General features: G+C 39.7%; 2 protein-coding genes across 2 annotated transcripts in view; one reads left to right on the plus strand and one right to left on the minus strand.

Moving 5' to 3' along the window:
• Window positions 1–2,207: 2,207 nt before the first annotated feature.
• The window catches only part of sema4ab (sema domain, immunoglobulin domain (Ig), transmembrane domain (TM) and short cytoplasmic domain, (semaphorin) 4Ab), a gene marked incomplete at its 3' end in the record, with an annotated part of 98,837 nt that continues 73,324 nt past the window's right edge, over window positions 2,208–27,720 (minus strand). Inside the window, exons 9-10 of the mRNA XM_084575483.1 lie at window positions 3,268–3,412; window positions 2,208–2,397 (exon numbers count right to left, since the gene is read on the minus strand). Coding sequence (XP_084431609.1) covers window positions 2,208–2,397; window positions 3,268–3,412 — 335 coding nt within the window. The remainder of the gene's footprint in view (window positions 2,398–3,267; window positions 3,413–27,720) is intronic.
• On the plus strand, window positions 24,893–26,841 carry LOC311510009 (uncharacterized protein). The gene is made up of 3 exons (XM_084575482.1): window positions 24,893–25,025; window positions 25,368–25,495; window positions 25,766–26,841. Exons 1-3 carry the CDS (start codon window positions 24,908–24,910, stop codon window positions 26,081–26,083), a joined length of 564 nt encoding a protein of 187 aa, XP_084431608.1. The 5' UTR covers window positions 24,893–24,907; the 3' UTR covers window positions 26,084–26,841.

Genomic DNA, 27,720 nt, shown 5'->3' on the forward strand with positions numbered 1-27,720 from the left:
TCCGGCAATACAGACGCACTCTAAAAAAGCTGGGGGTGTTAACTGCCGTTTCGATCGCTAATCATTTGTCTTTTTCGACTTGTGCAGATGGAGTCATGCTATTTGATATTCGGGCAACTGTAGACGAAGGGCACATTTTTTTGCTTTTATTTTTATTATTATATGTAATTGTTTGTTATTTGTATTATATTTGTATTGTTACATTTTTATTCACAGACCGAAGAAGGTAATTTTATTTATTGTATTTTACCACTTTTTCACAAATTGTACTGCATTTTATGCTGCCTAAGACTGACGTTTGCAATAAAGATTGGGGGAAAAAACTGTCGGTATTGGATTGTGATTTATTGTAGACCTGACCGTAGTCTAAAATGAGTTTAAATTTAACGTAGAAACGACATCTAGAAGACCACATTTGGACTACAACTGGCTCCTTTACGGAGGTACTGTGGACGTCAGTAACGGACGTTCACTCGACGTTGGGAAAAGACGTCGTCTGTCGTCACTGTCTGCACTGCCACCCCCTAGTGGCCGAATGACACTAAATTTTTATTGCGCACTTCCAAGGGAGTGTCGAAGTGTGTGACAAAGTTTGGTCTTCGGAAGTCAAAACATCACCGAGATATAAGCAAACTTCCTGTTTGGCGGCTTTGCCGCCGACTGCGATTGGCTAACACGAAAAGTTGGCATGAACTGTCACTGGGGCAATCCACGGTATCTGCGGACATCACAATTTCATTTCAAATAAAAACGCAACAAGAGATATGAGCAAAAACAATGTTTTGCTAATTATAGCGCCCCCTAGTGGCCACATGACACAATATTTTTTTCGTGCACTTGGGACAGCGTCTGGAAGCGTGCTACCAAATTTGGTTTCATTGCACCAAAGCGTTGCCGAGATATGGGCTCAAATGGAAAACATCGCCTTCACCGCCAATTTTGATTGGCTGTAGAGGCCAAACGGTTTCGAAGCTGCAGACGCCTATAGGTAACTTTTGTGCACATTGGTCAGAAGATGGTCTGTGCCAATTTCCGTGAGAACCCGAACAAAAAATTGGTGAGGCTGAAAATTTAGTTTCGCTGTCGACAAAATCATAAATTGCGAAAAATACATCACGACCCATTATGATGATGTGCGTTGAAATCGTCATGATCCAAGGATTACAACGATACCTTGTTTTCAAAAATTGGACATACGGTTCAAAAGTTACATGCACAAATGTACTTCAAACTTTGACCAGTTGGTGGTGCTAGACCGTGCTTAGTGCTTACTCTATGGAAAATTCTCCTGAGTCAGGAGGAGTTCCTATTTAAACCTCAGACTTCCCACCAGTCCCCTAGAACTGAAGAAGCTACTCGGATGAGTGGTGAAACGTCTTCTCAAAAAACTCTTCAAGTCCAGTTGCCTTTTTTGAACCTTTGTTGGATATTCCATTTATTTACCATGCTGGTCATTTTTGCCCTTCATCCATTTGGTGTTAACGAGGGTAAAATGGCTCAGCTTTCATCAATTTCTGTGATTGCTAACCGGCCTTGAAGACGCAGTCTTGGTTGCTGTTCAAATCTTCCGCAAACCGAACAGCAATGGAGAAGAAATGACGTAGGAAACCTAACTGGACAGAGGAATGGTGTTTGCTTCTGGATCAATGAGAATAAAAGTGTTTTGAGATATAGATTTGGCCCAAGTTATCACTGCTGCATTGTTGCATTTTTGTATTTTTCCTGTGAATAAATACCTCAGTGTTGTGATGACTATTGCGATTTTAACAAGCTTGATTGTCATTCAGTGTTTGGAGAATATCTCTCCTGCCTCTTCTTTCGGCCATTTTCTCCTCTGCTTAAGAAACTCCTCAGGCTCCTAAAAGTCCTCCTCCATGCTCTTAACAGATGTCACCTTTGGAGCTCTCTTAAGAGCTAAGATTCTTTAGGAATACCTTTTATCTTTACTAGGATCTACTCCTAACTTTGAGAGGAAATTCTTAGAAAACGTCATGATTCTAAAAATTTTCTTAGAATTTGGCCAATAGGAGCAACTCTTTGCACTAAGAATCTTTAGGAATACGGGCCCAGGATGCTTCCAAACGCATAACATTTCAGTTTAATTTGTTTGATTGAGGTTGTCTACTGTCAGGACTGTGAATATCTGTTGATGTTTTGAGTAATTTTAATGAAGACATTTATATTTATATTTATATTTATATTTATACCTGTAAGCAGAAAGAGAATTGTGTAGTGTCTGCTGTTGGCTGCCTGGACTCTCTGGACAGTCAAATGGCTGTAGTTATGCTCAGTGGACACCATGGTCAGGCGTCTTCCAACTGGCCGCACAATGTCGTCAGCCAGAAAGCTTTCTTTGACAAAGCGTAAGGTGTTGTCTGATGCGTTGTGCAGACCACACTATCACACAAAACATTTGACACAAATACAAAATAAACACAATGCACTGCATTAAAAAATACCTAATGAGAGAGCATTAATATGTTACATATGAATTAAACCGAAAAATAAATCAAACTTCTTTAAAAAAGCTAGAATGTGAATTCAGCTTAGTTGACTTAAAGGTCCCATATTATACGTCTTTTTAACAACTTCATGTCCCTAGAAGTTTCAGCTCAAAATGCATGATAGATCATCCATCATTTAAGATGACAGAAAGGTGCCAAGACAAACTGAAAATGATGGACTAATATGCAGCAAGAATAGTTTGCGGTAGAATTCTGTAACATTTGTTAAAATGGTTAGATTAAAGTACTTTTAATAGAAATAAACCTTCAGCAGAACCCAGCACATAAGGGGTGACCTCTCTGCTTTACACCGGCATGGTAGAGACAGAAAAGACAGAAGTGAAGGGAGGAAAGGAGCAGAAGACAGCAGCAGAAAGCAAACTAATGGTTTCATAAATGCATCTTAACAAAGCTTATATGCCGCAAATAAACATGATTTAAATAAGAGCAACTGATGCATGGTACATTTGAAAATGGATGAAAAGAACTGATGAAGCCAAAATTCTAATTATTCACTGTTTAAGTCACTATTAAGTGGGTATATTATACTGTCTTGCTTCTCCAATGAATGCTGCTCTAACAACCCATTATCAGTCAGTCCCCTTATTTGTTCTCTATGGACTATTTTGGTAGTTTGTCAATATTTTATAGCACCTTGCATGTTTTACAATATGGAACCTTTGAAGCCAGTATATCATTATTAATGTCTCGTGTGCTACACTGTACTTTTCACCATTTTCACACCAATTTGAAGTGAATTTACCTGTCCTGGATTTGCAAACTTCTCTTGAACTCGCACGCTCCACTTTAATGTGTCCCGGTTCAGAACTTTATAGTTACCAGAGAAAACTGTTTTGATGTCAGTCAGTCGGAATGAACACACTGCTGACCGTCCAGAGTTGACAGACCTGGTTGATAGAAAACAAACATTAATTACAGACCAAATTCACATGATGTTACAGAACACTTTACAGTACAGTGAACTGTTTCTCAGATTAGATTGATATTATTAATAATAATAATAATAATAATAACAGCAGGTCACACGCAGCACTGAAGCCTCCAGCTACTCCAGCTGTCTCATCATTCTGAAATGTGCATGCTGTCCTCCATTAACTCTTTCTTTGGCAGGGTTTTAAGAATGCACCAGCAAAACATGAAGGGCATCTTGATTCTCTCACATTGTTTAATTTTTTGTTTGTTCAAAGGATTATGGTTAAAAGAGGCATGAGGCTGCCCGAAAGATGAGTGAGGATGTGCCTCAGTCTTCTAAGTTTGCTGTAATTAAACCTTTATTTAAAAAACCTACTCCAGACACAGATGTTTTAACCAATATCCAACCTTCCCTTTATTTCTAAAATTCCAAAATCAGTTGTGTGACCATTTTATAGGGGATCCTGTCGTCCTCGCTATCTCTCCCCCTCTCTGGAAAGTAAATTTACAAACTACAAAGAATGAGAGGAGATGCCTTTCCTATTTCATATGAACAAATTCCAATCAACTGTGTTGATATGGCAATAAATTATTGAATTGAATTGAATTGAAATGAAGAAACCTTAATGTTATATTTATTATGTTTTAAGTCTGTGGTCAGGGGCGTAGCACCAAATTCTGGGCCCTGTACACTCTCAATGTCAGTGGGCCCCTATCCATGGCAGTGCACAAAGCACGCGAGGAAAAAAAAAATTGGGGCATTTATTCATAAATAAACAAGCATAAATAGGGTTTTAAGCTAAAATCAGACCCCACCCCACCCCCACTCAGTTCTTTCATTCACCACCTGAATTGATGCATTTGGCCTACTTGTGCTCAAACACCTATAAACATTAGGCTACATCTGGTTTGTGTACTAACGTTTTAATCCATGACACATTTTGATTTAAAAACATTTATTCTTGAACAGGAGCCAACAACTGTACACAGAGAATCAAATTAAATAAACTATCTAATTTTTCAATAAAATTGTTCTTCAGCTTGCAGAAAAAGAAATAAAGCCTCGCTAAAGCCTTACACGAGATGTGAGGATGTCATTTAATGACTCTGGACTAAGACAACGTTTACGTTAATTGGATGCAGTTACACAACAAGTAAACTCAGTTCACCTGTCTGAAAGAAAGCAGTTAACAGTTGCTTCCCCTCATTCTACCTTTTTTCTTTTTCTTTCCGCTCTTTCTTTTTCTGGTACCCAGATTTGTGTTTTTTTTGGCGGCATGATGACAGCTAGCCTCCAGGGGCCTCATGTACGAAGACTTGCGTGGATTTCCTTCTAAAACGTGGCGCACGCACAGATCTAGAAGCCTTTTTCCTTCTACATTCCAATTGAGCGTACCCGACCCCTCCCTGTCCATGCCCCTTTAAAATATGCAAATTATATTTAAATTGACCCTTCACCTGAGATTCCCCTCTCTGCGCAATCAGAAAACGAAAACATAAGAATGAGTAAGACGGGAAAAAATAAGAACTTAACAGAAAGCGAATTGGAGACGCTACTCACTGGAGTGGAGATGCGCAAAAATGTGCTCTTTGGCACGCTGCCACGATGTTGGTTACTTGTATTTGCGCATCACGTATGATCTGTACATTGATCGAATGAAAATGTTTCCTGTTGACATTTACAAATTCATGCGATGGCGCTTTTATATCAATGTGTGTGCAGTCAATAGCTCTGATTACATTCAGAAAACCGTCTCTCGCTGCAAATTGCTCTTTAATGTTGACCTGTTCAGATGCATTGTATGGGAATTTGATATACCTGGCTGACATGCGGATAATTCCGTCCCACCGACCGGCACAGTCCCAATCGGTCGGAGTAATAGTTTTCACATTTATGACAGTTTTCCCGGCATCACCTCTAAGTGCCAAAGGATCGACATCGGTAGAATCCAGCGTACGCCAGCCATGGCGTTGGCGTAGGCACGTACAAAGTTCGCGGATATTTCACTCTTGATACATCTGAACTTTTCTGTGAGCGAGTACGTACGTAACGTTTTTGTACGCACACAACCTTCGTACATGAGGCCCCTGGTCATTCAATCTGCGCAGTGATTTTAAAACCGGTGTAATGTGCTCCCGCCCTATGGTCTTCGTCAGCACTCGTGCGGCTGAATTCTGTATAGTAGCTGGAGATTAGAGATACTTTTTTTGGGAAGACTAGAGACCAGGGGCCTCATGTACGAAGGTTGCTTGCGTACAAAAACGTTACGTACGTACTCGCTCACATAAAAGTTCAGATGTATCAAGAGTGAAATGTCCGGAAATACCGTTAACAAGAATGGCAGCTTTAGCGTTATTTGAAGATATCGCAAATGGTGCGTTAAGAAGAGAGCGTGTATTCAGAGACAGAGATGATTTCCTGGCAAATAATGACTACTGGCTCATCAGCCGCTTAGGTTCCCGCGGGCAGTCCTTCTGGAACTGTGCGCAGAGCTGTGGCCGGCATTGGAGCGCGACACAGCAAGAGCAATGCGTCGCCTGTGTCCGTACAGGTATTGACCACACTGGGGTTCCTCGCAACCGGGGCATTCCAGAGGGAGCTGGCCGACAGATCGGGACTGAGCCAGTTGACCCTGAGCAGAGCCATGCCAGCAGTGTGGGACGGAGTTATCCGCATGTCAGCTAGGTATATCAAATTCCCATATAATGCATCTGAACAGGTCAACATTAAAGAGCAATTTGCAGCGAAAGACGGTTTTCTGAAAGTAATCAGAGCTATCGACTGCACACACATTGATATAAAAGCGCCATCGCATGAATTTGTAAATGTCAACAGGAAACATTTTCATTCATCAATGTACAGATCATACGTGATGCGCAAATGCAAGTAACCAACATTGTGGCAGCGTGCCAAAGAGGACATTTTTGCGCATCTCCACTCCAGTGAGTAGCGTCTCCAATTCGCTTTCTGTTAAGTTCTTATTTTTTCCCGTCTTACTCATTCTTATGTTTTCGTTTTCTGATCGCGCAGAGAGGGGAATCTCAGGTGCAGGGTCAATTTAAATATAATTTGCATATTTAAAAGGGGCGTAGACAGGAGGTGCATATTTAAAAGGGGCGTGGACAGGGTGGGGTCGGGTACGCTTGATTGGGATGTACAAAGGAAATGTGCTTCTAAATGCTTCTAAATCTGAGCGTGCACCACGTTTTAGAAGGAAATCCACGCAAGTCTTCATACATGAGGCCCCAGGGCATTACAATAATCTAAACGACAAGAGATAAAAGCATGCATCAGCACCTCCGTGCTGGCCTGAGAGAGAAATGGGCAGACTCTGGCTATATTCTTAAGATGGTAAAAAAACAATCTTTGTTATGTTTTTGATATGTGTATGGAAGTATTTCTGTACCATCTGAGTTTGAACATAAATTTCTAATGCTGAGTTTTTTCAGCATGAAAATTAGACTTTGAATTTTAAAAATCATCAAATTTCTAGCCCTGAGTTTTTTTTTCAATGTTAAAAAAAAATCCAACCTCAAAAAATTCAACCTAAAAAAAAATTCAACCTAAAAGAAATTTAACCTCAGAAAATTCAACCTTAAGACTCAACATCCAGGTAACCAGGGAGAAGCAATCGATCTCTGTCTCAATTCATCCAACGTCCCGCCAATAGATACAGATCATCAGCCATGGCCGCCAACTCAAGTGGTGGTGCTACGGTGAGTGTGTTTACTCTACTTGCCATTTGTGTTCGTAAAATAATACTCGACATGTTGCACATTAAACAGATTTATTGAACAATATCTACACTGAATTTCTAATGAGGTGGTGTTTGTGAAAACTGCGTTAGTAACTAACTAACGGTTTTAGCTTTCGGTTCTGGGCAGCAAGTGTGAGGTTTGACATTAAACCGTGACAGTGTTTTTATTAGGGCCCGAGCAACGAAATGCAGGGGCCCAACGGGGCCATCCAACGGAGTTGCAAGGACCCTCTTGTTTTCGTACTGTTTCTAAAAACATTCGAAGCATGTCTAAACATGCACTAAAAGTCCTGAATTTGCAGAAAAATTTGTTCGACCAAAAAATTTTATGGATAAGAGCCTCGAGCATGGGCATGGCAAAATGGCTCTGTAGCGCCATCTACGGACCAGCCCCTGAAGCCCATTGCGTCTAAAAATCTGGAAATATGTCATATATATGTAACATCCCAGGACGCATAAAAAAGTCAATTGGAGTCATATTCTAAACCCAACAGGAAGTCTGTTATTTTAATAAAACTGTGAAAATTGGACAAAAGTTTTTTTTGGTAGGGTTTAATAATCAGGCATTAAACCTTATCAGATTGACTTCAACATTTGGAATTAGGTAGTCGAAAGACAGACAAACGATAAAACTGACTTTTCATTGGAGTGGCGTGGGTGTTCTGGCCCCTCAAAGTTTCATGACGCGCCATAAAACAGGAAGTTGCATTAAATGTGCTTTAATTCTGTCCAAAATGCATCAAACTTTACAGTATTGTTAATGGTCCCTAACTGCACACATCCATATGTCAATATTCATACAATTATTGTAGCACCACCTACTGTGAACAGGAAATGTCTGATTTTGGCAGGTGTCTGTTGTATGACCTGCTGTTACTGTCAGGGTGATTGGATTCTCTTCAAATTTCGTCGTGATGACTTACTGCGAAAATTGTGAGTTTTCGTTAAACTTTGGGCCTGTTGTGGTTGTGAAAGTGAAATGGTTCACTGTCTTACTGATTCCATCAGTAAGAGTGTGTGTTGGTTAAACTTGTAATGATTGGTGAAGCTGTTTTAACATACTTTGATGCCACAGAGAGAATAATTATACAATTGTTTGTTGATGCCACAGAGAGAATATATTCAAAACAGCCAAGACTTTCACTGTCTTACTGATTCCATCATCATTTCAAGTAGTGTGCTAATTTGTCCAGCAGATGGAGCCATAGCATTTCTCTCTGGTGGCTGTCTTTCTGTGAGTGTGTGTGTGAAGCTGTTTTAACATACTTTGATGCCACAGAGAGAATAATTATACAATTATTGTAGCGCCACCTATTGAGAAAAGGAAATGTCTTATTTTGTAGTGTGACCTGCTGTTACTGTCAGTGATTGGATTCACTTCAAATGTTGACAGTCCAGCAGATGGAGACATAGCTGTCTGTCAGTGTGTGTGTGTGTGTGTTTGTGTGTATGGGTGTGTGTGTGTGTGTGTGTGTGTGTGTGTGTGTGTGTGTGTGTGTGTGTGTACGTGTGTGAGTGAAACTGTTTTAACATACTTTGATACCACAGAGAGAATACATTCAAAACAGCTGTCACAGATGGTTTGCTCTGACAAATATTGAATTGCACAGACTGTGCATCGTGCCATGGTGCATGGTCCATGGTTACTCCAGTGTATCCCCCGAGACCTGAAGCGACCCCATCCTTGCCGGTCCCCAATGGGCGTGGGGTGCGAGGGCCCGTTCAACGCTGCTCGCAGCTTTAATTTTTATTTTATGTTCGTACCACTCAGACTTGAGTGTTGAAGAGAGATTATTTTAGGTACAATCAATCATGTTAAATAAGCCTATATCTGAATTTGTGTCTTTTGTATAATCCACAAGGAGGCATACAGTAAGAAATCAAAATATGGTCACATTAGCTGTTTAAAACACAATCTTTTTGCTGCTGGTTTGTAATACCCATCTTATTATTTGTGTGTTGTTTGTGATGACAGGGCAGTCATGATGACAATATTTTGAAATCAGTCCGCTTATTACATTTACTCAGGTGCAGCCCGTGGTGGCGTCACAAATCAACATACGAGGTTTAGTATTAAACTTTAATTCGGGCAGATATGGCTTATTTTACTGATACATTGTAGCTGTATTGTTGATTAATAAATGTTCTTGGATACAATCCTGCAGAGAACAGACACAGACAGAATCACTTCAAATGGAATTGACCAGGTAAAGAGAAGTTTGTTTATTTTTTTGTATATACACATTTTGACACGCTGTTCATCTGTACAGGCAAAATAAAAGTAATGATAGTATTGTGTTGAATGCTCTGTACCAATATTGCAGACATTTAAGTAAGAAAACATCTGATGTCTTTTATCTATTTTGTAAATGTGTATATATTAAGGAAATGAAAACAATCTCAGTGAGATTTGATAATAATAAAGGTGCTTGTCTAATGTAATTACAAAAAACATATGAGGTTGTAGTTCATGTTTTCATTCATTCATTCATCTTCTATACCCGCTTAGTCCTGTTAAGGGTCGCGGTTGTAGTTCATATTTTCATTCATTCATTCATTCATCTTCTATACCCGCTTAGTCCTGTTAAGGGTCGCAGGGGTCTGCTGGAGCCTATCACAGCTGTCATCGGGCGAGAGGCAGGGGTACACCCTGGACAGGTCGCCAGTCCATCGCAGGGCTAACACAGAAACAGACAACCATTCACACCTACAGCCAATTTAGAATCACCAATTAACCTAATGAGCATGTCTTTGGATGGTGGGAGTACCCGGAGAGAACCCACGCAGACACAGGGAGAACATGCAAACTCCACACAGAAAGGCCCAGCCGGCCCATGGATTCGAACCGGTGACCTTCTCGCTGTGAGGCATCAGCTAACCACCTCGCCACTGTGCCGCCCTAGTTTATTTATTTTTTTTATTTTTTTTAATTTCCATTGGTCCTTTCTGGGTATTTTCACCAGGGGTAGAGGAAAGAGGCACTTTCCCGCAGCAAGTCCTGTTCCTGCCAAGAGGCCTAGACCTTTTGATGTGGCTTTCTATTTTTTGCCAAAGCAATGTGAAAAAACCCCAAAAGAGCAGGAGCAATTAGTCCATATACGTGCAGGACTGGGCCGTAGGACTGCTCATCTAGATGAAAGTACAACACATGAAGAGGTGATAACGTGCAATTAGTTATTTGGGCTAGTTGTATTGTATATTGTGTTCAGGCTATGAAGTTACAATGATTTGCTAGTTTGTAATGCAGTGTCATTTATGCTATTTCTGATTTGAATTAAATTCCAAGATGGCGCCGGGGACGGACGTCTCGCTGCTGTGCTCTCTAGTACTTATTGCTGTTTTACTGTTTAGTGTAGTTTTCTGTACTCCCTCTGCTATTAAAATTAGCAGAGAGGAACTCTTGAAAATAGGGCTATCCAGTGCCGGACTTTTTTCTCCGGTTTTCACTCAGCCAGATTGTTTTTTGGAGATTCTGGTCGGAGGAGCAGCAGCGCTCTGTGGATTCAGACGGAGACGCCGGCACGGGAAACGAGCTGGAGCACTCGTCAAGCTGCAGCAGCGGGGATTACGTACCGCTCTCCCGTCCATACACCTGGATGGACCAATTAAAACTTTTTAAAAATCTCTCTGTACATTTATGGAGGACCTATCTATGTTAAAATGTATGATTTATTTTATTAGGGCATGCCTACCTGCAAACCAGCCACTGCAAAGTAAGAATTGTATTTGTAAAAGTAAATTTTAGGTGTTTTGCTTTAGGTGACATCTTTAGCTTCGTCTGCTGTCAGACAAGAAGCCGAGTTGCTTGACTTAACTTCTAGATATAATCTATATCTAATAAACTGTTGAAAGTTTACAATCTAATTTTCCTCTCCTCTTTCTATAGCTGGAGGGGGTAGCCGACAGCTGTCTCTTGTGGCTCCCGATGATACCGGCTATACAGACATCATGTTGAAGTCTGCAACTCGTTGGGCTAAAAATCTATTCGTAGCCCCAATTCAAGAAGAACTGAGTACAAAGCCCCTACCACTAACTGATGAAGCATTCAGTAACATGCCAAAAGCCCCAAGTCTTGTAATGTCACAGATGTTGACAGTGACGATAAACTGGCTAATGTGGATATCACTGAGCCTGAAGAGAAAAAATTTAAGAAGTATGATATAATATAATAATTATTCTGCTTTTAAGAGTATATTGTATAGTATTTAATATCAGTTTTTGAAAATAACGCTGTTCTTACCTGTAACTTCTCAACAGCAGATATTCAGGAATGTCCTGTCTGCACAAATATATTTCCTACTGACTTTATCGAGGTACATGCTTCCTCATGTGTGGAAAGGTATCCATTAACGTTTTATTGTTAATGTTTTTTTTTTTCTCTAATCAGCAATGTCTTTGTTTTACATGCTGTGCAGTTGTAACAAAATATTTTATGAGAGTAGGGCAGGAGAAGAGGTGATGCATGAAAGCATTGTAACTGAGGAAGAGCAAGCAGCAATGCCTGGACCATCCAGAAGTTCTGCAGCTGTTCAAGATGGTAGGTGCTGTTCAAGCTTAGCAGTGGCATAGGGAAGTGGAATTCATACACTGAATGTTAAATTATTTTATGCATTCTTAACGTTCAAGCATAGATAATGAAACAACCAGTTTTGTTTTTTATTCATATTAGGCTGGTTAACTGTCAGTGACCCCACCAAGGCCATATCTCAGTGTGCAGACAGTTTTCTACGTATTCACGGAACACAGAGTCCCTTACTTCTCAGCATGGACATCAGAAAAAGCCCTGCTGAGCAGGACATGGCACTTGTCTCCTTCTGTAAGCGACCTAATGTGGAATGGGGACGACCCCTGAATTGCAGACTTGAAGGTAGCTCCAGTTACAAGTTAGTTGTCCAAAACTAACTTAAGTATTTACTCTGTCTTTATTCTGTCAGACTTTACATTGTGTTACAGGAGATACTGCTATTGGACACAGTGTAACCACCTCAGCTTCTCCAGGCTTTTGCATCAATTTTGGTATGTATGTAACAGAATCCTTCCAAATGCAAACTGTATTACCATATTTTTTATTATTCTGTCCTTAAAGGTTTATGGTATTTTGATAGGTTTGCTTTATCCTTAAAGTTCAAAGGGTCCGTCTAAATGTATAATGCCTGCATTGATGATATCTAGGGTTTCTGGTCCATCACAAAACTAAAATGCATTTTCTGACAACTACTCACTCTCACATTCATCTTTGTACTCTGGAGGGAGGCCTATTATACTTTTCTTTGTTGTTCTTAATTCATATTTTTGATATCTTGACAACAAATTCAAGTCTTACACGGCTTTTTGAAGGAGAGCCTGGCCATTTAGTTCCCTCAGCCTCTCACTTTCTTGTGGAAAGTGACATGTTCCTGGTGGCGGGTAGAATGATAGGCCACTCCTTTCTTCATGGAGGACCATGCCTGCAGGGACTCAGCCCTACTGTTATTCATGTCTTGCTTGGTGGAAGTCCTGAAACTGCAACAGTTACACTGGAGGACTGTCCAGATCTGGACATTAGAGAAACAATCAGGCTTGTATGTTTGATTAAAAAACGTTTTTTCTTTCAGTAATATGTTATGTACAATGAGGTGCCCTTTTGTTGTGTATCCATTGTCCTTTATGAATTACATTTATATGACTTATTGTCTTTAAGCTTGAAGGGGGATCCATACTGTCAGATAAGGATAAACAAAGTGTCCAGGACTTGGCATATCCCTTCCCTAACTGACAACAACAGGAGGTGGCTTTTTGAAAAGCTATTGATACACACAGTGAGTAAAAGTTTGAGAAATGTCTGTCTAAAAACACAAGTCACAATTCATGTATTTTTTTTATCCTGTGGGTCATGTTTTGGTTTTAAATGCACATTGCTAAAGTTCTAAAAAAAATTGTCTGACAAAATTAAAATGCTGCACTTTTTCCTGATTAATTTGATTCCCAAGTTTAGTGGGTGGTCTGTAATACTGAAAGTCTGCAGGACAACAGTATGATTATTTCCTCATTCACCAGTGGAATGCTCTATAATAAGTGTATTTAAATAGCATCATTCTTTTTATATTTTACTCTTCAAGCTTGCTTTTAGACAAAGGAATTTTATGGGTTCTATTTTCTCTGTCTTCTCTACTATTTACAGGTAATGGGACGTGTCCCAAGGCAAATTAAGCAGCTGAGATGAGGTATTAAAGAATGTGGACACTGGTGATCCAAAGACCTGACACATTGGCTTTGCTCTTTCCTAAAGTCAAGGCGGGGAATGTCAGCACTGAGGTTAATTTTAATTACTCTGCTCTTGTAGCGTTGCGTTCATAGTAAATATAATGGTTCATACCTGGTCTGCAAAAGAATAAAAAATGATCAGTCTTTCTTATGCTAGTTTTTCAATGCAGATATTTCTTCAGTGTGTCACATGGCCTCGTGAGGATGACATTGATGATGACGACTGTTCAGTTGAAACCAAATGCCGCATGTCAGGGTATCTACGACAGTTCATAGCTAATGGTAGGTTTACTTGTCTTAAGGGTTTGACTAATCTTCTATTCAGTGTAAACTGTTAGTGCCATAGTTGGCTATTTATCCTGATGACTAATCATCATCCATTTGAATCTACTCTATAGCAACACCAACTGAATTGACCAACCTGGTCAAATTCTGGACCGGATGGTAGGTTCTACCACCAAGTACACTGCATCCTCAGTCCTCTGGCTTGCAGGAGGGCCTTCATCATGCGATATCCAGAGTTAGGCTGCCTAGATTTAATCTCTCTCACACACTGATCTAACTCTTCATCTGTCATAGGGCTATAGAGTGCCTTTACTGAGAGATCAAACTCAGCCATGTCTCGGTATACTGTACGTCTGGACACCCCCAAGAGTTTAGCAATACACGGAACAGACAAATTAAGTTCCAGAAGTTTGCTATGGTAGTCTGGGGATATGGTCATCTGCTGTCGCCCAGCTGGTCCTTGCTCAAACTGCAGTTACTTGACTGGATACAGCATTTAAAAACACAAGTTATTGTGTGCAAGTGAACTCTAAGAAGTCCAGGTCCAGAGGCATGCGTCCCAGAATATGTTCCAGTCAATAGTGCAGTCTGTCTAAAAGATGATTAAGCATTTGCTCCTAGGAGAGAAAAACACAATAGAAAATTAACAACAGAAAAGTTAATCCATGACTGTAACACCTGATGTTTGAAAAGTGCAATTTGTAATAACAACTGCTTCATCAGATACTTGAATAGCTCAAAATCCGATGCCTGCATTAAAATGATTGCACAATAACTCTTGTTATACCATAGCATGAAGGAGATGATCAGTTATGAATAGTAGTGTAAAACCCGGATCTTTAGAGGGATTCAGATCATTCTGAGTCACTCACTGATATGAGCCGCTTTGTGCGAGTCACTTGAGTCACTTGACCCAAAATAGCTCCGACTCCGAAAGAAATTGTTTCCAGTACATTCATTCGAGACATAATAAAGCATAGTAAACACCTAAGAACAGATTATTACAGTTACCTGTTATTGCCATTTATCAGTTCATTGTGATCAAGTGAATGTGGCCACTGGAAATCATATCAAGTAGTTTACATAAGCCTAAACATAAAGCTCAAAACTAGGCTGTACAAAACAAACAAACAAAAAAAAAATGAATGAGGACAGGATCACCACTACAAAAGAATATTTTATTTTCTTATGGCCAAAATGTATGTGGAGCCCACTCACTCGGCAGAGAAACGAAACTTATCCCTGCTCCGGTTAATCAGGAATCCAGGAGTCGTGGATCCCTGATTAACCGTGGATCCCTGCTCTCGGTTAAGCACGGATTCACAACTCTCTCGGTTGAGCAGGGATTCGCAGCTCGTGGATCCCTGAGTCGGTTAAGTTTCATTTCTATGCCGACTGAGTGAGTGGCTAGTTAAGCAGGGATCCACGAGTCGCGAATCCCAGGGATATATCAACCAAATGTGGTAGGACTCAACAGAACCGGTTAAATAGACGTCTAGATTCATGATTCTTGAGTCTTCTTTGGTGTCTGGTTAAATGAACCCAATCCCGAATCCCCCCAGAATCTTTATTCCACCGCTAGTTATGAAAGGAGAGACCCTGCTGCCACCATCCGATCCTCCCTCGCTCACGTTCTAAGGACAGAGTAAAGTTTCCTGGACATGTGTGTATTCTGTTCTTTCTTCCTTTCTTCATTTATAACCTGCTCATTTCCATTCTGGCCGCTAGCTGCGTGTAATCTGGTCTCTTTTCCCAGCCCGATACGCATATAAAAATTAATATTAGGCTGTATGAAAACACTGTCACGGCACAGCACTTTACTTTAACACAGTTTTTACGAACGCCACCTCATTAAAAATGCAGTGTAGATATTGTTCAATAAATCCAGTTAATGTGCAACGTGTCGAGTATTATTTTACGAACACAAATGGCAAGTAGAGTAAACACACTTACCGTAGCACCACCACTTGAGTTTCCGGCAATGGCTGATGATCCGTATCAATTGGCGGGACGTTGGATGAATTGAGACAGAGATCATTTAAATTTTTTGAGGTTGAATTTTTTTTTGAGTTTGAATGTTTTTTTTTTTTGCTTGAATTTTTTGAGGTTTAATTTTTTTTTTAACATTGAAAAAAAAAAATCAGGGCTAGAAATTTGATGATTTTTAAAATTCAAAGTCTGATTTTCATGCTGAAAAAATTCAGCATTAGAAATTTATGTTCAAACTAAGATGGCACAGAAATACTTCCATATATGTGGGATAAAACTAAGCTCAGAGTCAAAAATCACACCCAGGTTTTTCACAGTTTGAGATGGATTAAAATCTTGTAATTTTGTTTTCTCTGGCCTTCAGGACCAATGACTAAAACCTCTGTTTTGTCCTGGTTGAGCTGCAGATAATTCGCTGCCATCCATGACTTGATATCTAAGATGCAGTTAAAAAGGGCATATAGGCCCTGTGTCATCAGGAGACCCAGCGATGTACAGTTGTGTATCGTCAGCATAACTATGAAAGCTGATGCCGTGCCTCCTGATGACATCACTGAGGGGAATCATGTAAAGATGAAAAAGAACTGGACCTAAAATTGACCCCTGGGGAACCCCACACTTGATCTCATGGGTTCCTGAGGAACATGTATCCATACTTACAAAGAAGTGTCGATCTGTGAGGTAAGAGACGAACCAGTTGAAAACAGTGGAAAACAGAGAGGCCGACCAGGTTCTTCAATCTGTTTAATAAAATGTGATGGTCTACTGTATCAAAGGCGGCGGTTAGATCCAAGACTGTGAGTTTATGTTTTTCCAAGTTGAACCTGATATCATTTAAAATCTTTAAAAGTGCTGTCTCGGTACTGTGGTTCGTCCTAAAACCAGACTGATGGCTCTCTAAAATGTTGTTTGTCTTTAAAAAAATCATTTACTTGGTTAAAAACAATTTTTTCTAAAATTTTACTTAAAAATGGTAAGTTGGAAATGGGCCGGTAATTATGAAGAATGTTGGGGTCTAAATTGCTCTTCTTCAGAAGGGGCTTCACCACCGCCATTTTGAAGGAGATGGGGAAGACACCCGTTTGAAGAGAGCAATTCACAGTGTTTAAAAGCTGTTCCTCAAGGAGCCCATAAAATGTTTTACAAAATGGTGTGGGAATTGGATCTAAAAGGAAGGTTGTAGGGTTCACCTGGGAGAAAACTCGACCAAGTGTCTTTGCATCAACCAGGGCAAAACTCTCCAGTGTTTCCTCAGGTAAAGTCAAAGATCCAGGTGTGACGACAGCTAAAGTCTGTTGAGATAAAAGACTGGATCTGATATCATCAGTTTTACCTCTGAAGTGGTCTGCAAAGTCCTCACAGAGGGTATCTGTTGTTATTTTGTGGGACCTGTTAAAACGACTATTTGTTAAAAGAACTATGGTGGAGAAGAGGAATTTAGGATTGTTTTGTGGTCAGTGATAAGTTTTTTGAAATGGGAAATTCTTGCCTGTTTGATTGCATTATTGTGGGTTTTGAGTTGTTGACATAAAATTTCATGGTGGACTTAGTTTTGATTTTCTCCATCTCCTTTCAGCACTCCTGCAGACTCTTTTCAATTTCTTGATCTCCTCATTTCTCAACGGGGGTGTAAGTTTTGTCTTAATTGTTTTTGTTAAAAGAGGAGCCACTGAGTCCAGCACTGATTTCAGATTGTTGTTAAAACTGTCAATGATAAAATCACAAGGTGCTGGTAAAATCTCTGCAGGACTTCTCTGTAAAATCTGGATAAAATTTGCAGCCACTTCAGAAGTTAGGTAGCGTTTCCTCGCCGTTCTCACCGGGGCCTCCTGCTGGTTAAAACTGGTGATGTTAAAAAACACACGGTAGACACAGCCAAGTCCACAACAGAGGACACACCCACAGACAGGCCATAGGTTATGACCGGGTCCAGGGTGTGCCCCCTGCTGTGGGTCGGCTGTTTGACATGTTGTTTAAAATCCATACAGTTTAAGAGGTTTAAAAATTCTCTGGATACTGGGACCGAGGTGTTGTCTACATGTAGATTAAAATCACCAGTTATTAAAATCCTGTTGTAGGTGGTGTGAATGATTGATAAGAATTCAGAAAATTCCCTGATAAAAGAGGTGGAGTACTGGGGTGGTCTGTAGACCGTTATGCAGAGAGTAGGAGGGCTGCTAAAAACAAAGGCATGATGTTCAAATGATGAGTAACTGTTAAAAGGAACTTCATTTAGGACATTGTGGTTCTTGTCACTGAGTCATTATTGCCATGACCCAAGCGAAACTATCAATAGCAGTAGTCATTGATTCACTCGTTCATTGTATAGGCAACTTTTGTACAGCTATCCTGTGTAGTTGTTAGTAGCAATAACACTGTACAGTTTTTATATACAGTGTACAGTTGTATATATCAATAGCAGTGTACATTCACTGTATAGTTAAAAGTTCCACTTGTAGATGTGTTTATCTCCTTGTTTTGTATGCTGTGTCGTCATATGTTGTAGGGTAGTAGAGAGTAGTGCAGCAGTAGCTGCAGTTATAGTAAGTTATTGTGTGTGTCTTGTTATCAGTAAACAATATACTATATGTAGCACAGTGGAACTAGAAGAAACAGTATTTCACAACTCTGTATGTTTTCATTAACATACTGTGGAAGTGGCCAGCTGGGATAGGCTCTAGCACCCCCTGCGACCCTTCACAGGAACAAGCGGTTACACCCTAACTAATTAGTGATGCAGTGCTACGCAATGCAAACTATTGACCCTCATAGCAAAGCTATGGGAGTCAATAGTTTGCAGTGCGAAGCACTGCAAACTATTGTTCTTCACTACGTTTTTTCTTCTTATTATTAGTGACTCGAGGCTACGCACGAGACACGACTCCCCATATAGCTCTAAGCTATATGGGGAGTCGTGTCTCGTGGCGAAGCCACGAGACACTATTGTTCTTCTGCGTGTTTCTTCTATATTATTATTCATCTTCCGTACCTTTTTTCGGTCTCTAACTCGCCCCGCAATTTTGGGGCGACACCGACAAAAATTACATCAAAACGTGCGCCTTTATCGGGAATGGTGTGCTATTACTTTTATAAGGAATCCACGAATTTTTCGCGAATTTATTCGCGAAAAACTGCGAAAATCGTCCCATTGAAATGAATGGGAAACTGCGAAAAAACGAAAAAACTGACACTTTTGAGGGGCATTTTCAAAAGCTAACTCCTCCCGCAAAATTTCACCTAGAGACTTCATTTAAACTTTAAAATGTAGGTAAATTTGTCCTCTATAAAAGTTCTATTCAGATTTTTGATATCTTTTATACTTTTCGATCAATCACTCGTCAATCATCGTGATCAATCATGTGAAATTTCTGAGTTTATAATGGGTGTGTATTGCGTGGAATGTTCGGCCTAGAGTGGGAGACCTCAGAGGCTAGAGTGGTAGAGGCTGTCTGAAATTCACTGAAATTTTTCTCTTTCCACGCTGCTCCTGGGCACATCTTACATCGTAGACATTAGATTTTTTCCACTTTTGTAGAGGAACTTGTCCTGATTCATACAATGTGCTCGCCTAAGACGAGACATTTTCTGAATTTGAATGGCGTGCCCCAGAGTGAGGAGTGTCCCGCAAAAACTGCCAATAAACTCCCATTCAAAATATGAAGCTGATTTTCGAGGAAAGCTGAATCCACCCTCTTCTTATACTCGCCACAGTTTCCACAATATTTACTCCAGAGACACCAAAATTACATCAGTGTGTTCGGGAACTTCTCCTGCCAATCACTGTCTGTTTTTTTTTTCTGATGTGAGCTTTGGTTTTGCCTCAGTGAGCCCAAATGCGAGGACTGTCAGAGGGCAAAAAATCAAAATTTCTTCCTTCTCCTCCCCTGTGTCTGTGAGTAGTCATGGCAACCAGCAGAGTCACCATGGCAGCCTCAGGCCAGGGCCACAGCTGCAGCCATTTTTGTAGTCCTTGGCAGTTAATTTCAGTTTATTTAAGTAAATAACAAAGAAAGAGACAGAGAGAGGGTAAAAGACAGACAGGCAGTAACAGAGAGGTAAAGCAAGACATTTTTTGAGGTGACTGTCACTCTGCTTGCTCTGTGTGTACATCTGAGCTGAATGTTTTCTATTGTGTGTGTGCGTGACTGTGCTAATCTCTACCCTTAGCTCAAAGTAAATTCTACAGTGTTAAATATGCAGTGTCAAAGTACATTGACTCCTTCAGAGTTATTACAACAACAGCTGGAGTAAGATACCGCCCAGTGTTGGTGAAAATATACGTCGTTAAACTACGGAGTGTCAAACGTACTCTGGAAAGCTCCGCCCACCCCCCTCGTCTAATGGAAATTTCAGGCCGCCATTTTCTTCGTGCCGAAGGACTGCGGTAAGTGTCTCCTAATTGACTATTAAACGCATTATTTGTCCTTTCAACAGAAGCAGCATTTTAGAATGACTTCATATCACTGTTAACTGTGAACTTTAACTCGTTTTATGTCTTCAAATGCCGAATTTCAGACGGCTAATGTGTAGTGGCCGAGTGAATGTCAAGTCCATGTGCGAGCAGCATTAAGGTAGCTAACGTTAGCTAATTAACATTAACTAGCAAACACTCAAATTATCAAGAGTTATGTTAACTTTGTTAATACAGTGTGGATGTGTGATTGTGTAGTTCTTTGTGACGTTCAAATATTATAGTGGAATAGCGAAGATTGCTAGTGTGGGGAGTTGGCTAAACTAGCTAAAGTTCATGTTAGCTGGACTATCCGTTGCCTTTGCATGAGCGGGTAGACATTAACTCTGGGTACTGAGTAAGCGTTGTCTTTTGTATTTTAAAGTTACCGCAGGTGTTACTGACAGACGTTGTCGTTTTTAATGTGTTGGAGACATTAAATTTAACCCCGAAACCCGCACGTCTCTGTCACGTGACGCTGTTTTGGTCGGTCCTGCACGCGACTTCAAACCCTAGCGGGAGCGTTTCAGAAGCGTTTAGCCCGCCAGACTTTGTTTACTTGCTCAGATTTTTGTCATTTTCTTTCCTTTATGTGCTTCTAGATCTGCTTCTCCGTGTGTAAATATGCTACGTAGTTAATTAGTTTCTCTTTTGTCTGTTTTTACTACCGGTAGTTTGCGCGGTGTGTTTTATTTTGAAAATCGACCGGATCCTCTCTGCTTTTTCTGTGTCCGGCTTCTGCCCGCTCGAGGTGCTCTGTGTTGAAGCGGGCTGCCCGCGGTGCATACCTGTCAAGTATCCCGTTTTGGCCGGGAAAGTCCCGTATTTTACCCTTCTTTCCCGCCGTCCTCCCGTATTTGCATTTTCCCGTAAATCTCCCGTATTTTAACATGCGTTATTAAAAAATAATAATACCCCGGGCCCGGGCGAAGTAAAAAAAAAATAAAATAAAAATATTCCCAATCTGAGGTCACTAGCCTCGCGATAACTGCCACCTGCAGTAGCATACTACAGGTACTGTAGATCGCGATGGTAGTGCGGGTAGATCGAGTGCCATTGAATTATTATTTTTTTTTTTTATGTTAGTCTAAAACATGTATCCATTGCAACTTCAAAGCAAACAGCGAGACAAACCTTCATCTTTATTTTTACTTTATAGTTGCAACATGCCCTCAGTTCAGAGGCACACATCCACAGCCACCAACAACTCAAGACTACAGTCTTTCTTAAAGAGACAGCGCTATTTTTGTAAAGGTGCAGTGCACCAATTTTTCTTGATAAAAATAAAAACAAAGATGGATAGAGCTTTTAACACTGTAACAACTATTAATATGACAATTAAAAAAAAATGTGTATATATATATATATATATATATATATATATATATACACACACACACACACACACACATACGGGTAGATCACTTTGACTTGGTCATTGTAAAAGTAGCTCGCAAGCCAGAAAAATGTGGGCACCCCTGATATAAGGGATATTGGAGCTTGGTTGGGGTGGTGGGACTGCTTGCGGCGGGCGCCGGAAAATTTCCCTTATTTTTAAATCCAAAACTTGACAGGTATGCCGCGGTGTCCGTCAAAAATAGATCAGCGGAGGCCCGCTTTGGTGACGCTTCCCGTACCACGGCTGCCGGTGGGTTTTGAAACATTGAATAGCACATGTAATGCGGACGCGCCCGGTGGTTTTTGTATTGTAACGGTAGGATTAAGTAACGTTACTACAGCAATGTAAAGTAAATCCGTATGACAGTTGGGCACCTTCAGGAAGATGACATGATTAAGTTAAATTAAATCTTACTGGTCATTTCTGCAAAATAGCTGATTATTTCCCAGCAGTTTGGTGGCTTGAAACAAACTTTATTATACTCAAAGTGAACGTGATTCACCTCAAAAGGTGGCCTCGCTTCTGGACTGTTCAGTTGAAATGCATGATATTCTTATGTATGTTATGTATATTCTCAAATTTGAGGGAATACAGTGCATATAGTTTTTGTTTATTGTAATAATGAGCACATGAACTTTAACCATGAACTGTGCTGATACTCTCTGCAGGGAATTAAGATTTGCACAAGGAGCTTTAAATGCTAATAGTAATAGTAGCTGTTTAAAATTGATATACTGGAATATTAATATAAAATGATGGAAAATTTTAAGTTCTTGGATTTTGGAATTAATCAATATCTTACAAACGTCTATATGTGTTTTGTGTTACCCTTTCTAACCACACCCTTAACTTTGGATGCATTGCTTAAAGTATAGTTGGTACAAAAACATAAAAAATAATTTTAATTCACATTAAGTGTTTGTTTGAGCCCTACTGTAAAAGGTAATCCAGATTCAGTGAATATTAAGTGAGTAGTGAAATGTTATCATTAGATAAGCAATGGTTTTCTTGTTTACACAAGCTTTTGTTCCTGTGTCCTAGCATTTGCAAAGTTTGGTGTCCCAGCTGTAACAGAAGGTGTGAAAGTTGTCGACAGTTCAGGGACTGAGTTGGATGAAGATGTTTTTCAGGATGTAGTAACGGATCCCTCAACTGGGGTGTTAACCATCAAATATGACTCAGGTTTGTTTCTGTTAAATTTCTATTATGTTATGATGTTTATTAGAAGTGACAGGTTAGGGTTATCAGCAAACTCTATATAATGTGTTCTTATTTCGATTTCTCAATTCATGATTAGAATCTGTTTCCACGGTAGCCTCTCCTGAGCAATCCCAACCATCATCCCTCAATTCCTTGGACTCTGAGGACACAGACATCATTTCCGATAGTCCCTCCAGAAAACGCCAGAGGTTGGACGCAGAAGCTGAGCAAGTAAGTTCTTATAAATAAGTTCTTATGACATTTACGTGGTTGGAAGACATTGTTGATCTCATTATGTCTTGAAGTTTTTTGTTTTTTAGCTCCTGAAAGTTTTTTATTTTATTATAATAAAGTGTACACTTCAAGTACATCAAAGTTATTAAAATCAATTAAATTTATATGCTTGTTTTTATTATTATTATCTTTAACAATAAAATATAAATTAACAAATCCTCTCTGTAATCCTTATAACCTTGTCACTGTCTGGATGGAGCTCTTCAGTGTTTGTTACTTCGGTGCAGCCTTTACCTGAATTAATAAACTGTCTGTAGTCTGCTGATTGTTCCGCCGATATCTTTGAGATTGAATCGGGACATCCTTAGCCATGATATGAATTTATTTCCAGCATTTAAGTGAACTCTGATTTGCAGTGGATATAGTCCTAATGTGCTGAATTGTTTTGTATTGTGTTTCAAGTTGGTGGAATCCGTTCTTACCAACAAACCTGGTGGGGAACGTGTAATAAATGAATACAGGCGAACCAAATCCTTGACTGATGAAACCAGACGAAAAATGGTCAACATACTAGCAGCTGACATGACAGAAAAGAATGGGTAATTTGTTAACAGTCCTTGTGTTCTGCTTAGAGATTAATTTGAAATCGAAATTAAATCCAGTGAATATAACCGCAAACCCCTTTCTCCTTGCAGTACATCCCCACCCAGACAAGTGAAAGAAATGTACGCCAGAGGAATAGTGACCTTATTCCCCTACCTCAGTGACCCATTCTCTAAGAGTGGCTATGTGAGTTGCACACAGTAATGGTTGTAGTAATGTTAAATGCTGTATTGAAAAATTTTGAATCCTATCGGAGCCTGTTGTTTTCACTTTTAAATGTTATTAATGAATGTCTTTTTTTTTGTTATCCTTTCATCCTCCAAGGAGCACTATTATGATGGTGAGAGTGGAACTGGGTACTTGGCCTGGAGGATTAAAACTATTCAGAGAGGCACAGCTAAAGACAGGCGATCGTCGTTTGGAGGTAATACTGGAAAAATGTATGGAACAAAACAGTCGCAAGATCAGTTATTGCATTTGTTGCACATAATGTTTAAAATAATACAATATTTTTCTTGAAGTCTAACTACACCCTTCAATTCCTCTGACTTTGTCTACAGGCTGGCATGGCAAATTTTAGGGTGATTCAAAACAGTAGACATTTTGAGCCACTTTCAATGCACAAAATAATAGTAATAATCATAAGTTGTGAAGAAAAAAATGTCAATATTAACACCAGCACTGATATGTTTCATCACAGTACAGTCAGTAATTAAGTTTATACTTTTGGTGTAAAGAGTAAAGAGTACCTCTTTAAAAGTTTGCCAGGTTTCTAAAACTGTTTTTGATATCAGTATTTATAATACTGTATTTTCCCATGTTATGTAGAATCAGCCAAAGGATCATCTGGTGAAGCCATGTCTGGAGGACCAACTGTCAGACGAGAGTCCGAGTTCGATCCAGAGACTGCCCTGACTGAAGATGAGTGCAACGAAGCAATCTCATTGATGAAACATTCAGCTGATGAGGACACTGTCAACAAGAAAATGAAACTGACGTTTGTGTATCGCCGCAACATGGTCCTTGACCCCCAGCAGGCGAGCAACATACTGTCTGACTTTCCACGTTTTAAAGACGTCAAAGGCTTGGTAATTATCTATCATTATTTTGAAAACATTATGACAGTTGAATAGTTTTTATAAGACGGTAGACAGGCGTTGTAGTAATACCCCAATAACTATCACCCGTTAACTTTGGTTGCCTGAAATTGAAATTGTCACCCATCACCACCCCACCCCAGGTTGAACAGGATTTCATTCTGATGTTTGGAGAGGATACCTTAAGCAAGCTTCTGGAGAGGTGGCCGGTCATGTTCAAGAAAAAGATCATCCAACAATGCAGAAAGCTTCTATCCACAAGTGAGCTTGAAGAACTCTTGCTGGCAGCTGATCCTCCTGAGGATGGCACTGAAGTTGATGTTGACTTTGGTAAGATAATTGTTCTTGTTCTTCTTCTGCTGCTCTCATATACTTGGAATATATAATTATCATATCTAAACATTTACATATCTGGATGTGTGATAAATGTAAGAGGACATTATGTACGCAGTATATTGAACAAAACTTCAAAAGCACTGAAGTGTTTGTCCCATGGTTTGATTTGGATAACTTCTTGTGATGATATAAAACTGCTATCTTTCCGTTATTGTTTTTTTTTTTATTGTTTTTTTTATTTATTTAAATGCTACTGCCATTGCAGAGCCACTGAATTTTGTTGACAGCACGCATAACTGAAGTGTGTTGAGATTGAACACACGATTGTTGTTACAGGTTGGGACAGTGACCTTTCGTCGGTTTTATTGCTGCTACACCTGATTCCACCCTCTGCTCAGGGTCGGAAGAGACCAGGAAAGGTTTCGGCATCCCAAGCAGAGAAGCATCTTGTGGTCTTCAAGAAGGTTTGTGTTTTTGGAGGTTATTGAGGGACAAATCTTATATAATTGCCTAATAGTTGTAGAATATGGTCATGCACAATAAGGCATTAATAAAGTGCTTTGTAATGAGTACTGACAGCCAATATGATGCTAACGTGTATTCTAAGCAACTAGTTGGTGGTGAATATGTCTCACTTAAAGTATTATTATTTAGTTTTTCTGTTCTTTTTGTTTTGGTTTTATGTATTACAATTGTCCAATTGTAATCATATCTTCATGTGTTTGTCTTCGCAGAGTGGAACAAACATTCAAGAGCATCTCGATGCCATCACCACCAGAGCTCAACCCTATCTCCTGGCTGTTGGAGTTAAGAAGAATGCAATCCATCAGTTCTTCATCATTCTTGACAAGAATGCCATACCTTGCAGGTCAACCTCTTCTCTTGGTGCCTTTGATGAACTGTTTAAGGCTCATTTTGTGTTTGGCACATCATACAACAGCATGCTCCACAACATGTACACTTTTATCCAAACCACAGTGTACAACATTGATGTCGGCAAGGTCAAGGAAAGTCCTCGTGTCTCTGAAGTTAGGGCGAGGTTGCTTCATTAGTGCTTGAAGTTTCTCCTCTATCATGCAGTGTTTTGTTTGTCAGGCTGAGTTAACAAGTTCAAATATGCTTGTTAGGCATTTACGATTAGTTCATGGTTACTTACCTGGAAAAAATCTCAGGCTTAAATGTGCCCAGACTGGATGTGGATGTGTGTTTGGTACATTTTCTGGTTTTAGGAAACATTTAAACACCAAACACACTGAGTATATTGACCAGGAGGTTGACACTGATGTTAATTTGAGCACAGGAGAGGTGGTGACAGCTAATGTAGATGAGACAGCCACAACATCGCTGACGGGTAACAAAGATGAGGTAACCACAACATCTGAACTGTTGAGAAACTCCAATAGGAGCACTCTAGATATGTGTGCTTCTGCTGTTGCACAACTCAAGGCAGCCGGATTAAGTCAATCTGCTGTAAATAGTTTTGTTTCCTCTATGGAAGAAGTGTGTTCTGAGATTCATAGTCAAGCTAAAGATGCAGCTTTACAGTGCTTATCTCCACAGGAAACAGAGGTCAGGCTGCATCCTGACAGGGTTCTAAAGATGTTGAACATAAATGAGCTGCGTTACTTCAGACCATTTGATGTACAATTGAAGTATGGAACGACAGATTCTTCTTTCTATGTTGTTCCATATTGTCATTTTATGCAGACTTAAGGTCAATGTTTTAAATGTAGATTTGTATTCTACATGAGATGTTTTGATGAGATGATATTTCAGCCTGACATAGTTGAGAGCTGCTAATAAAGTTCTTAAATGCGTTATTTTGTGGAAACTTGTGATTTTTACTCACTTAATGGTGTTGCATGTAAGTTGACACTACATAAGTGTAAAATTAACACTGCTAAGATTTATTTTCAGAAATGGTGTCAAATTTCATTCACACTATACAGTGTTAGAATTTTACTCTATAAGAGCTTGTTTTTCACTGCAAGAGAGTAAATTATCAACACAGTAGTGTGTAATATCAACACTTATTAGAGTGTTAATCTGTACTGGAATGGAACTCAATCAGAATTGATTTGACACCATAGAAGAGTGAATTATCAACTCTACCAAGAATAATATTTACACTCTTCAGTGTTATTTAACCTTTGGTGTAAAATTTCAATAACACTATTCAGTGTAAGCGAGTGTTAAATTTTTACTCTATTTAGAGTTAATTTAACTCTAAATTCTAAACACTATGGTAAGAGTTAATTTAACACTAATTCCGAGTTGGACCAAATACACTCGGAAATGGTGTTAAATTTAACTCTTTAAGTGTTACTTTAACACTGCAAAATTTACTGTGTAGTTTAGTGCGTCAGCGCCGCGCGTTAGCGTGGCAAATGGTAATGCCAACATTAGTAATGGTAATGCTAACATCTTTTTCCTTTTCTTTTTTTAATAACCCCGGCAGCAGCCCTCGAGTCACTCTCAAAATTTCCTGCGGGAATTTTCTAGTTAGTGATGCAGTGCTACGCAATGCAAACTATTGACCCCCCTCATAGCAAAGCTATGGGGGTCAATAGTTTGCAGTGCGAAGCACTGCAAACTATTGTTCTTCACTACGTTTTTCTTCTTATTATTATTATTAGTGATGCAGTGCTACGCAATGCAAACTATTGACCCTCATAGCAAAGCTATGGGA

Source organism: Chelon labrosus (assembly GCF_963514085.1).
Source record: "Chelon labrosus genome assembly, contig: SCAFFOLD_100, whole genome shotgun sequence".
NCBI classification, from domain to species: Eukaryota; Metazoa; Chordata; class Actinopteri; order Mugiliformes; family Mugilidae; genus Chelon; species Chelon labrosus.

Bases quoted from the DNA above. Each gene is read 5' to 3' on its own strand.
- LOC311510009 (XM_084575482.1), top strand. From the start codon at position 24,908: ATGTTCAAGAAAAAGATCATCCAACAATGCAGAAAGCTTCTATCCACA. The intron at 25,026-25,367 runs GTAAGATAATTG...TTGTTGTTACAG, and splicing joins TGAAGTTGATGTTGACTTTG to GTTGGGACAGTGACCTTTCG. The intron at 25,496-25,765 runs GTTTGTGTTTTT...TTGTCTTCGCAG, and splicing joins ATCTTGTGGTCTTCAAGAAG to AGTGGAACAAACATTCAAGA.